The sequence below is a fragment of the Rhagoletis pomonella genome, unplaced genomic scaffold, assembly GCF_013731165.1.
Source record: "Rhagoletis pomonella isolate Grant_MI unplaced genomic scaffold, Rhpom_1.0 Rhpom_scaffold_00010, whole genome shotgun sequence".
NCBI classification, from domain to species: Eukaryota; Metazoa; Arthropoda; class Insecta; order Diptera; family Tephritidae; genus Rhagoletis; species Rhagoletis pomonella.
The window spans coordinates 515601-528561 of record NW_023458564.1 but is presented as its reverse complement, the minus strand read 5'-3'; the positions used below and the strand labels follow the sequence as shown (position 1 = coordinate 528561).

At 35.9% G+C, this 12961-nt stretch overlaps 3 protein-coding genes across 5 annotated transcripts; 1 reads left to right on the top strand and 2 right to left on the bottom strand.

Moving 5' to 3' along the window:
- LOC118745932 (F-box/LRR-repeat protein 2-like) lies at positions 1-2257 on the bottom strand. Of its 2 annotated transcripts, XM_036479597.1 has the most exons (4): positions 1589-2257; positions 965-1532; positions 805-889; positions 1-752 (listed from the first exon to the last, which is right to left on the bottom strand). In XM_036479597.1, exons 1-4 carry the CDS (start codon positions 2121-2123, stop codon positions 618-620), a joined length of 1323 nt encoding a protein of 440 aa, XP_036335490.1. In that variant the 5' UTR covers positions 2124-2257; the 3' UTR covers positions 1-617. The 2 variants fall into 2 exon arrangements, with proteins under 2 accessions (XP_036335490.1, XP_036335489.1); XM_036479596.1 differs by having other exon boundaries at positions 805-1532; positions 1589-2256.
- A 6319-nt stretch (positions 2258-8576) lies between these two features.
- On the top strand, positions 8577-10118 carry LOC118745929 (uracil phosphoribosyltransferase homolog). 2 transcript variants are annotated; one of them, XM_036479594.1, is made up of 3 exons: positions 8577-8938; positions 8994-9358; positions 9415-10118. In XM_036479594.1, the coding sequence occupies exons 1-3, from the start codon at positions 8718-8720 to the stop codon at positions 9495-9497; spliced, it is 669 nt and encodes a 222-aa protein (XP_036335487.1). In that variant the 5' UTR covers positions 8577-8717; the 3' UTR covers positions 9498-10118. The 2 variants fall into 2 exon arrangements, with proteins under 2 accessions (XP_036335487.1, XP_036335486.1); XM_036479593.1 differs by having other exon boundaries at positions 8994-9354; positions 9415-10109.
- Positions 10119-10141: 23 nt separating this feature from the next.
- On the bottom strand, positions 10142-11358 carry LOC118745931 (mitotic spindle assembly checkpoint protein MAD2A-like). Its single transcript, XM_036479595.1, has 3 exons — positions 11098-11358; positions 10841-10987; positions 10142-10776 (listed from the first exon to the last, which is right to left on the bottom strand). Exons 1-3 carry the CDS (start codon positions 11168-11170, stop codon positions 10373-10375), a joined length of 624 nt encoding a protein of 207 aa, XP_036335488.1. The 5' UTR covers positions 11171-11358; the 3' UTR covers positions 10142-10372.
- Positions 11359-12961: the final 1603 nt, after the last annotated feature.

The window sequence follows — 12961 nt, the reverse complement described above, 5'->3', positions numbered from 1 at the left end:
TACATATTTTGAAGTTTTATTGCATATTTTAAGTTAATATTTTTGAGTTTTAGATGCATATTATATGTGCATAATTTTCTCTCATATCTTATCTCAATGATCTCACCATATTTCGCAATAGGTTTTTTACCAGTGCCACCTGAAAACAACTGTAAGTTAATAGTCAACAAAAGTACATTATGCTTTAGCCCATATGCATTTACATTGCAAAATTTGTATGTTTGTTTGCGAATGTACAAAGATCGCTTGTTTATTAAATTATTACCCAAGTTTTATTCACTGCCTTAAAGATTTTTCTAAGAATAAATTTATAATAGAATATTTAAATAAATCGTACCAAAATTATATCAAGTTATATCCGAGCAGCTATTAAATCTTTAATTTTATGGTCTCATAATAAGCGACCTATGTATAATACCTTCGCGAAGTAATAGCTAAAAACAGCATGAACAAACATATTTACATAAAACCTCTTTTTTTGTAGCAAACAAATTATATAGTTCTAAATTCTTGGCATAGTTGCTAAACTAAAGTGCCGCCGAATAATGTAAAGAATTTAAAATATAATTTGCAAAAAACATAACTACGTATGTGCAAAGTAGCTAAGCTGTACCTATTTAGTAAAAGTACTTAAGATCACCAAACGCCGGCACATTAAATGTATAGTATAAATTTTCATACGGGTATTGAAATGGGTTCTCAAAGCTCAGTCGTAATGTTCCAGCATCAAGTGCAGTTAAATATTGGGTATCCTAAAAAAGAACTGATTAAAAAGTGTATAACCTTTATATGACAACCTTTTACCTCTAAAATATAATCTCGTATTCTCGTTCCTGCCACCATTATCAGCAATGGGCTTTTATCACATTGGGGCTGCTTTCCTCTATGCCTACTTTCCAATAAATTAATGGTCTTATAGACCAATTCCTCAGTTAGCTGATCACAATGCATCACATTAACATACTTCAACTTTGGACAACCATCCAATAACTCCAATACTGCTTCGTTAGTAACGGATCGGCAGTACCTTAGGCTAACGATTTCCATGTCTTTTAATGAGCTAATGTATCTTAAACACGTGACATCAATATATTTGCTACAGTCGCAACCGAATACCTTTAGTTTTTTAAACAGCGACAAAGATCTCATGCCTTCGTCAACAATGAGTCGGGGTGAGAAAATACGCAAACACTGCAGCTGCTCACCTTTGTAATCGGCTAATGCGTTTAATAATAAATTGAATGATTGTGTTCTAAATAATTCTGCAGACAATTCTAAGTCAATTAGTTTTGGCAGTTGCGCTATAGCATAATATTCAATGGTTTGATTGCAGGATATATTAAGCTTTTCCAAGTTGATACAATACACCGGCAGCGCTGAAATAGCTACATCTGTGAGTGCTTCACACCACTGTAGAGTAAGCTTCTTAAGGCCCTTAAGCGAGGTGCAAATTTCAACAAAGAAATCATCTTGTATACCACATTCCACAAATGTTAGTTCCTTTAGACATTTAAGTTTGCTTAGATAACGACCTAAATTTTACCAAAGGGGATTTATATTCTGATAAAAATTGTACACTGCAAAATACCTGTTACGTCTTCCTCTCCTTCTAATTTTAATACTTCTAAAGTGGATAACTCAGCTATACTCTGCATTGCATTGTCATCCAATGAGCATTTTTGTAAATGCACACTAGTAAGATGCTTCATGTTCATAAGCAGTTTACGTAAACACTTGGACTTTATTTTAGTCATTCCAAAGTAAATTCGCAGCACATTTGGACAGTTTTTATGTACTTGGGTTACATATTCGTTACGTTCCTGATCGGTGTAGGGTAGATTTATAAGTTCCTCCAGCGAACTGCCAGCCATTTCAAAAAATCGCCTTATCTCACGTGCACTCATATCGTTGAGGTCATCTTTTTGCAGTACTTTGTAATGTCTCTGGCAGTAATATTGAAAAACATTTCGTAACCGTGGGCAAATCATCGCCAAACGCACTTGATCCGGCAATTCTAGTTGCTTAAATATTTCAAGTAGGCAGTCATCATTTAATATCAAAATACTCGCATTTGTGCCATCCTCCTTTAAAGTAGAGGATGGATCTCTATTTGGGTCACTCATTTCTTTGTTAAATTTCACTTCAAATATTTATACTAATATAAATTTAAGGACAACTTATTGCCGGCATTAAAAATGAGAATTCATATTCCGCACGTAAATAGCTGATTGGTAACAGCTGTTCAAAAAGAAGTTTGAATGAAAAACAGTGTTGCCGGTTTCCTCCATATACTTCCAAAGTGATACGTGTTTGTGCATACTTTCGGAAGATACTTTATTTTCTCACTAATTTCTGGAGATGCTTTAATTTTTCGTGTAGTACAAATTTTGATACATGGTAAAGAGAAAATATTTATGTATGTATGCTGTGGTAGCTTCTAAAATTTGATCGAAGATACTGTAGCGTTTTGGGGTCAAATAAGCTTAAAGAAAAATGCTTTAAATGAACTATGTATAAAGAGCTGACTTCATTAATTTTTAATTTACTTAACTTGCCTCATAAATATCTCTGCAACTGCAGAGCGTATACTTTCAGATTTAAAATTCATCCAAAGTGAAAAGAGAAATAGAACTTCATTACAAACTGTTGAGAATATGATGGGGCGTTTTCATAGTAATAATAAAGTCGAGCTTTTTGACATAATTTCCACCGAGTTTAACGTGGAATATATAACATAATTTGAGAATTAACGTAAATGATCGACAGCTCATAGTTTTAAGTATGTACATATGTCGGCCGCTGTGGTGTAGTGGTAAGCAGTGCGCGCTTTCACTCATCAGCACCTGGGTTCAAGCCCTGGTCAAAGCAACATCGCAAAAAATATTGAAGAGAGGTTTTTTTTAACAACGGTCGGCCCCGGCAGGCAATGGCAAACCTCCGAGTGTATTTCTGCCATGAAAAACAGCTTTTCATGAGAATACAATCGCCGTTCGGAGTAGGCGTAAAACTGTAGGTCCCTCCGCTTTGTGTGACAAATGAAGGCGCACGCCACAAGTCGGACGAGAAGCTCGGCCAAATACTAACATATGTGTAAGCGCCAATCTATTATTATTATTATTACATATATTAAAGTTCAAGTTTCTATAAAATAAAAAAAAATATATATTTTTGTTCCTCTGCAGTTTTTATATTAGCCGTGTTTAGAAATTTAAGCTATTAGCTTATTTTGTATGGAGGACTTACCCAACATAATTATATTGGCTTATGAAAAGCTATCTTGGCTTGTTTATTGAACAAGAGGCATTGCCATTCAGCATCAGACATTTTCTCCTTCAGCCAATCAGAAAGAGGCAAAAACTTACTTTGACACTATTTGCAGTCAAACAACTGTCAAAATTAGGCTAACATAGGAAATAAGCTAATTTCGTTTTATTTGACCAAGATTTAGCTATTTGCTTGTGATGGTTGAATAAAACATGAGGTGGGCACTTCCACAAACAAGCGTGAGCTAAAATTGAGAATGTGTTAGTGTATCCAATTCATTTTGCATGCTGTCGCGTTCTCATCGTTACGCTCTCGCTAGTATACGTACACGCGATCAGCGTTGCCATTTTAGCCGTTTTCCGGCTAGATTTAGCCGGTTTTGATAGCAACTAGCCGGAGAAAATTCGATCTAGCCGGCAGCCGATTTGTTAGCCGGCTTGTAAAAAAAAGTTAGCCGTTTTTAGCCGATTTTACTATTTGCCTAATTTTCAGGTGCAAAAAGTAAACAAGTTGTTCGAAAGCAATAATGCAGACCCAATGAAGATTTTTAATGAACTCAATGTTTTACTTTCGCATCTATGCTCCCTAGTGGTTATTAGCGCGGACACATTTGATCCTATAGGCTCCCCGTTGGAACCATACCTTGCTCCATTTCCTAAGTTTTATCACAGTTTTGAAGAGTATTTAAAATCAAAAGTAAGCACAAACGCTTTTGACCACGAAGCCGAGAAAATAATTCGAGAAAATGGTCGCTATTTTATTATCAGTTTAATAAAGGAATTACGCCAACGCCTCCCTACAAATATTGCCACACTAAAAAAAATTGACTTTTTTCGGTTGGAAATGCATTAAGAGTAAATAAACTAAAAGTATTTGTTCAACTACAGCAACAAAAACACAAATATAATGCCGACGAAATAACATCCATAGAGATGCAATGGCAACGGTTAACGTTACATACCTGGAGTAATTTAGACTCAACTGTAAAATTTTGGGCCGAAGTTTGCTGACCTTTCCAACCTAGTTTTTAGTTTTCTTGTTTTGCCTATAAGTAATGCAGAAGTAGAGCGAATATTTAGTTCAATGAATATAATAAAAACTAAGCAAAGAAATCCAATGTGCGTTAAAACGTTAAACGCTATTTTATATATACGATACGGTTTAAAACGTGAAGAAAAATGCTGCCATAATTTTACTGTAGATGACGATCTCTTAAAATTAATGAATTCAGGTGATATATACAATAGTGATTCATTTGATGATGAGGAATATACACTCGATATAAATTAATGGTGTTAACTAGTCTTTCGTTTCTTGCGATTTATTTAAATAAAGCATGTGAATTTTCACTAAAACATTTTAGCCGTTTTTTGCCAGAGTCTATGTGAAATTTCACTAAAACATTTTAGCCGTTTTTAGCCGCTTTTTTTTGCCAATCTAGCCGGTCGGCCCAAAAAGTTCTGGCAACACTGCACGCGATGCTTAGGCTTTTTTAGCACCTGCTAAGGTCGGTGTTATGCAGAAATTTTGTTTGGCAAACTGCGTGCAATTGTTGTTGCAGCAAACTCGGAGAGAGCGAGTTTGGCGACTCTCACAGCAAACTAATTTTGTTTGGTCAAACTGCAGCAAATTCGGCGTTGTCATATACAAAAATTTTAGACAATTGTTGCTATACACAAAATTCTCATTTCGTGTTGGCAATAGCCATGAAAACCATAATGAACGTGCAACCTTGTGCCAAACTCGACATAACCACCTCCGAGCAAACTAAGCAGCCGCCATTTAATTTGGCAAACAAAATTTGTCTGCATAACACCGACCTAAGTCTCTGCCCATGCCTGGTCATGAATAATAAAAAAGCCTGGGGCTCTATTCTGTAACTGTGAGAAAATGTAGTGTACACCGAGTGCAAAACTCACAACCAAAAACTCACCGACTAAAATTCAGTGAGTTTTTCGGAAGAGAAGTGTACACAATTTTGACAGTTAAAACTCATTCTCACACATGCTGAATTACAAAATGAGGAAGTGTACACAATTTTGACAGCTAAAACTCATTCTCACTCTTCCTGAATCGCAAAATGAAGAGTGCACACAATTATCAGTGTACACTTGAAAACTCACAGTTACAGAATAGAGCCCCTGGTGACTTCAATTTTGCAGTCATCAGTAAAAAAAAAGTTACTGAAAGACTGCAGTTAAACATCGCGCATCAATGAATAGTTGCGTTCCAGATGCTTTACGATTTGCAGGTTCTTACAGGAAGTCGTTCCAGGTGACCACTTTCCATAAGGTTTTTTAATGGAGAAAACAGCTGTTCCTGCAAATCGTGAATATCGTGAATATCGCGAAGCATCTGGAACGTAATTAATGTGACTGCAACGATTTTCAGTCACGTTGATTGTATTACTTAACACCTCTGATACATGCACAGTTTTGTTTGAAATCGAAATAATGTCTAAATGCACAGTTTCCAAATGCGCAATTTCGGTGCCCCGTTTCAAATCTCCTTTATTCAAATATGCCAAACAAGTGGAAACACATTTAGTGCTGAACAGCTGATTGTTGCTTGGTACTAACACAGGCCTGCATATCTCTTATTATGTAGCCATTATTGGCCATTTAAATGCAGTTTAAATATATGATCTGAAAATGAATTTTTGAAGTTAATCAACAAGCTCTACTTAAATAGCTTATCTGAAATTCTGCATCTGTCAAGAAAGCCAAAAACAAAGTAGAACGCTAGCCATGAACCAAAAATACAAGATCACGAAATGTAATACATATTTGTAACTACTTTTGAGAAAAAAGTTTGCAAAAGCGGGTTCGTCAGCTGAGCATTTGTTTACATTACAAGTACTACTTACTGTAAGTAAAGAAAAGTTAATTCAACATGACAAAACGTTGTAAAGATTTCCAATTAATAATTTTACCTAAATTGTGTGTGACAATAGTTTTGTTTAACTTTGGTTTTTATTGTTTTTTTGCTTTGTTTACTTTTTTTCGTTTTCTGGCGTAACAAGATGGCGTAGAACACGCTAAAAAATCGACTTTTTTCACTCTCTTGTTCTTGCGTGATCTTGTTCATGAACGCTAGCCATATATTTACAAATTGTAGCATCCCACAATAACGAGGCGCTAGCGCAGAGCAGCGCGTGCTGACACTCGTTGACAATGGAAAACGCAACGCTTGTCACTCCAATTTAGGGACAGCAGTATGGCAGTTTCGAGGTAAAGACTGCCAATTAGGCACCTCTTACCCCATCAACACGGATCGCGATATTTGGATCGTGATCCATATTAATGGAGTCTACATGTTCAATATTTATCGCGTTGAAGCATATTCAAAACGTGATCCATACATTTCGTCAGTACATCTTGTATCATAATGCGAAGAATCACAATGAAAAGAACAGTGGTATGCATTATCTGTAAATTATTGAAACAAAATAAATATATTATTAAAAAGTGTGCAGCACAAAAATGAAGCAAATACTGACGCGATAAATATTGAACATGTAGACTCCATTAATATGGATCACGATCCAAATATCGCGATCCGTGTTGATGGGGTAAGAGGTGCCTAATTGGCAGTCTTTACCTCGAAACTGCCATACTGCTGTCCCTAAATTGGAGTGACAAGCGTTGCGTTTTCCATTGTCAACGAGTGTCAGCACGCGCTGCTCTGTGCTAGCGCCGCGTTATTGTGGGATGCTACAATTTGTACTTTCAATATTTATTGCGAGATCCGCGATCCGTGATCCGGATTTCAAGATTTATAGGTATTTTGCGATCCGTATCAAAGACCGTAGATAACTAAAAGGGACAACTCATTATAATTGTAGCGAAAGTGTGTAACAGGGACGTGCCTTCTCATTTCAGCCAATCAAAAAAACGTACTAGGGCAAAAGAGAAGGCATGTCCTTGTTACATGCATGTTTCGCACCAGTTATAATCATGAACCAGAAATACAAGATCACGTAAAAACGCGACGTTGTATTTGTAACTGGTTTTGAGAAAAAAGTTTGCGAAAGCGGGTTCGTCAGCTGAGCGTTTGTTTACATCACATCGTTTTTTAATCGCCCCGTTTACACAGGCAAATCTCAGATTATTAGCCGTCAAATTTGTTGTGCTTGTTATTCTCACATTTCAAGGAAAAGTAATGTTTCTTCTCTGTGCCACCGTGATCACGTTTTTCAGCTATAATAAGCAATATAAATATATTTTAACTTAACATTTTATTAAAAATACCTTTACAAACCTCTTTTACTTGCTAGCGTACATTTTTGTTTACTTTTACATTTGGCATTTCTTCTCTCTTTCGCAAAAACAGTCGATAAAACTAGGATGGACACCGAAAAGTTATCGGTTAAATCTGAGATTATTTTATAATTACAGATTACCAAGGGACGAATTTTATATGGCTAATCTCTTGTTATAATTACAGGTTTTGGTGTTAAGCTCGAAAATGAGGATAATCTACTTATATGTGAACCTAGTATAAGTCAATACAGTTAGTTGATGAAATTCATTTATTTTATTATTATTATTATTTATTATTAGTTTTATTTTTATTTTTTTTTCATTATTTTATCATATATTTTTGTATACAAATTTCGGGCCATCGGCAACACAGAAGTTTACGAGTTTAAGGGAAGGCCTAAGGGAAGATTTCTAAATATTAGGTTCTTTCCCGTACGCAAGGCGGGATTCGCCGGGTGCCCAAAACAGTCCAGAAATCATTCCCGTACTTAACAAAATGTGTAATAGAGAGCGGAAATTGGAACGTATTGGATCGTAAGTGTCTCCTTCTTCCTGCCCGAAATAGCCAGGGCTTTTTCTCCGGATAAAAATGGATAAAGTGTCAAAGTGCATATCAGCTGTTTTGTGTCTACTTGTCGCCTGCATTTACTTGGTGCTTTTAAGGAATAGTGAATGGCCTGTTGATGTATTTTCAATATTTATATACTTAAAATCAAATTTGTGAAACCAAAATTCAATATCCAAGTGTGTGCATTTAAGTGACAAAAACAAAATAACGTGAATCAGCTGTTTCTCAAATTCTGGGTACGAAATGTTGTTTTTTGCGTTCCCGTACTTCTGGACTACGTTCCATTGTTGAGAGCAAACTTTTTCGCTTATTCTCTAATTACCGGATCCGGCCCGGATTGTTAGGGAAAGAACCAATTTTGAAATTCATCAATATGGATGACGATCCACGTATCGCGCCTATGCATGGTGTGACGGGCGCCTTATGATGACTAATCGATACATTATCGATATTTTTTTATGGCAAGCTCAGATACCGTTATCGACTTTTTGCAACAGCTGATGATTCTTACACCTGTTTAGTTTTATTGGGGTTATTTAAAACTTGCTTAGTTCTTACTGTATTTACAAAAATAGTTAGATTATAATTTAACACGGAACATAGCTTCGTGTTCAAATAGCGTTATGGCTGGTGCTGATGCTCCTATGAATGCTTCTCAAAACCATGCTGAAAGTAGTGGCAGCAACAGCAATGGAGAAAGTAATAGCATTATAGGACTTTCAACAGGAGCAGTAATGGTTGCCTCTCTCAAACCTGACGAAATACTTGAAGAATATGGTCCCAATTTAAAGATATTGGACTGCAATTCGCAAGTAGCTGAATTGTTAACTATTATCCGTGATAAGTAAGTACACTTCTGATGACATGTGGACCTTAATTTTAAATGTTTCTCTTTGCAGAAATACTACTCGCAGTGACTTTAAATTTTACGCTGACCGTCTTATACGTTTAGTCATTGAGGAATCTCTTAACCAGCTACCATATTCGGATTGCCGTGTGGAAACACCGACGGGTGCAACATATGATGGCCTCAAGTATCGCGCTGGAAATTGTGGTGTCTCAATTATACGCTCTGGTGAAGCAATGGAACAGGGCTTACGTGATTGTTGCCGTTCAATACGCATTGGAAAAATATTGGTTGAGTCTGATGCAGATACACACGAAGCGCGTGTAGTCTATGCTCGTTTCCCCGATGACATTGCTAGCCGACAAGTCTTGCTCATGTATCCTATAATGTCGACTGGTAATACAGTTCTACAAGTAGGTAGAAAAAAACTATGTAGCTTATTTTTTGCTCGATTCCAATATGTATATTTTAAGGCTGTCAATGTTCTCAAGGAACACGGCGTACCGGAGAGCTGCATTATATTGTCAAACCTTTTCTGCACACCAATCGCAGCTAAAACTGTAGTTGGTGCTTTCCCCAGGCTTAAAATTCTTACTTCCGAGCTGCATCCTGTCGCACCAAATCATTTCGGTCAAAAATATTTTGGTACCGACTAGCATAATGATAGAAGAGTTTATTCCAAAAATTTTAGTTGTTAAAATTATCAGGCAGGTTTTGCTCTTCATTTACGAGTGAATTTCAACCCTTGCAAATTTGAATTCAAAGCGAGTGAAATTCCCTCGGAAGTGAATTTCAGAACCTGCCTGTATGTTAGAGATTTTTAGCTTACTTAACTTAACTTAAAACGGAAAAGTTGTACTTAAAGATCGTTGCAACTTTTAGTTTAGCAACTTTTTTTAATTTAAAAAAGATTGTAATTAGTCCACCACCTTTAAATTATATATATTTATTTAATTTTGGTATGATGCAATATTAATCAAATACTTGTAACAAAGTAAATTATGTATATTGGTATTGCAAAGCATCAGACATTTTAGATTCATTACATTTGCAAAATTTGAAATTTGAACCACACATTAATATTTTTCATTCATAAAATGCATAGTCGGTTTTACAAATATCAGCGTTCTCAGTGTTTGTATTCATCATATTAGTAGCTAAAATCTCAACCTAACCCAGTTCGACAAAAACCAAGTTTAGTTCCTATTGAAATTTAATTCTTTATTTAGAAATTCTCACATAAAAGGTGACAGCACATTTAAGTGCCAGTTTTTCAGTCACGGTTGAATTTGACTGTAGTTTTAGCGTTCGAGTTAGCTGGTTTTCGTGATCTAAGTTAAAATGGCCCTAAGTTACAAAAGCTCCGATACGCGTTTAATAAATTACTGCATATAAAACAAGGGGCGTTTCGCCATATTTAAATCAAATAAATTAAGAAGACATCTTGTAATTAACAACCGTATCCACTTTATGCAGTCCAGTTGAGAAAGAACGAAGCTGTACAGCCTGTGCATTTTGTATAAATACAGCGCCGGTTTCATCCCACTTTTCGGGAATCTCGCAATTCTGCAGCGTGTATAACATCACATCGAAAGTACAAATGCAATCGAGCAACGGCAAATAACTGACAGTTGCCGATATCTGTCGCATAACATCACGTATTTCGTTTTGTATACGTTTCAGTTCCTTGCTGGAAGTGAGTTTTGTGGAATTGCTCGTATCACCATCGCCCAACTCGGCCTGCATTTTGAAGTCCCAACACTCCAATACTTCTTTAGTGTGTGCATTAGTTATAATCATTGAAATTTTCTCAATCATATTCTTGGCAAGCCACTCTGTAATAAAATATATTATACGAAAAATATAATACCTTATTAACCTTTGTGCGCTATTAAAAACCTTCAGTTTGTTGCAATACATTTGCCAAGAAGTCTTCAATCTTTTTATCCTTCGACATCAGAATAGTTATGCCATATTGTTGGGTATTCTCAAAAGTCTCTGGTGGATAGATTCCACGTTGAAATAGAATAGAATTAATTCCATATTCTGCAAATGGATGGAAAGAAAATAATACCGTTTAAAATACAATCTTTTCGGGAATATGTATAGTTGGCGCCATTGGCCAAGTGCATTGGCCCTGGTGCATATAAACTTACTTAAATATTCGACAATTATTTGCGCTGAACCACGTAGTGTAATGCAATTTTTTGTAGTTTGTGCAGTGGACATAATTTTGATAAATAATAAAGCAAGAAAAGTAAAATTTACAAGCTAGAAGTTAAATTAAACGCTCTACCACAAAAAAGACATAAGCACAAGGTTGCACAGATTGGTCCGTAACATTTTCTTCATCCAGGGTTTTGTGCTATTTATTGAATTTAGGGCTGCCAACCGTCCTATTTTTAATACTAAGGCATATACAACGTTTAAGGTGACATTAGTCAAAACGTAAACCTAACGGTACCTTAATCCGAGTCAGCAGTCAGCTGACACGATCTACCTTACCAGAGCGCCATGTAAATGAAAACTCAACATCGCAGAATTTTTCTTGGCAATCAGCTGTTTATATGCATACTTTAATTTACGACGAGTTTACATTAGACAATGCTGTCAAGATAATAAAGAAATACGTATTAGTTGTCAAAAACGCTGATAATTAGGTTTGTATAGTAACTAATAGTCACTACTAATTTGTACTGGAACCTGCAAATTTTTACTGGAAAAGTGTATGATAACCCAAAAAATTTGCAAGAGAGCACTGAATCCAGAGCGTCACAACACGGGAGAGCTGCAAATTATTGCTAGTTAAAATTTTACTAGCAGAAATTAGCTAGCAGAAGAAGAAGAAGAATAAATGTCAAAAGCCGCCATTTGTTGAATCGGTTTAGCACAAACAAAAGTAAAATGAGTGGACAGTGTAAGTGCTTGTATGTAAAGCAAAGAGTTTAAAACTGATTTATAAATAGTAAAATGTTTACAGCAGAATGTCAAGACAGTGCAACCACTAGTTTTTGCTAGTTTTGTGTTTATTAACTTTTTCTGCTAGTTTTCTCTTCTTCTCAATTTCTCGCTCTATTTTGCTTTTTCGATCTCGGTGCAATGTTTTACTGGAGAAGTTACTACACAAACCTATTGTCTCCGTGGCGTAGGCGTCCTGACAATAGTTATGACCATTCATTTGGAGTAAAATGTCGTACGTGAATGCTGTAGTATAATACGCATTTCGGGCGAGCTATTTAAATTTAAAACTAAAAAATTATAACCAAGAGACAAAGTTGCAAACACATCAGCGTCTCTAGTGTTATTTTAGACCTTTTGTTATGAATTTCTCTTCTTTCTTGCACAAGACGACAAAATTATTGTCTGCATACGTCAAATCATTGTCCGATCTACTATCTTGAAAATAATCAAGACAGTGATTGAGACAATTGGAAAAGTATGCATGGATTGAAAAATTGTGCATGTATTGCTATTGTCATGACAGTATTGCACGGTGTAAACCCTAAGTTAATTTCATGAATTCGAAATTGGTTCCGTTTATGCATAATTCGCGAATTCATGAAATGCATTCCCACGACAGCCGGTTCTACGTACCGGAATGACTCGGGTTTTACCCGGCCAACGGCTGTTGTTTCGGCGATCTAATGTGCTGTTTTTGCTTACGCGTAAAAGCACATTTAGCGCATTTAGCTCTAAATGCTACTCTAAATGTACATTTATCCATACAAAATTCGCCACCTAAATGCAACTCCATTTTTGCATTAAGAATCTAAATGCTAAAAGCAACCCTGTGATCTTCCAAAATCTCCACGATTCGAACACATGAACGAAAGACACAAGATCACGCGGGAAGGAAAGAACGAAAAAAGTTATTTTCTAGCTGCCGAAATCTCGACGCCATCTTTGTTGTAAGAAGTAAACAACGAAGAGAACGGAGAAAACCGCGAAATTATTGAACGCATGAAAAATCATTTTTATTATGCAAATTCTTCTATAAATCGTGCCGTTGTGTTAAATTAT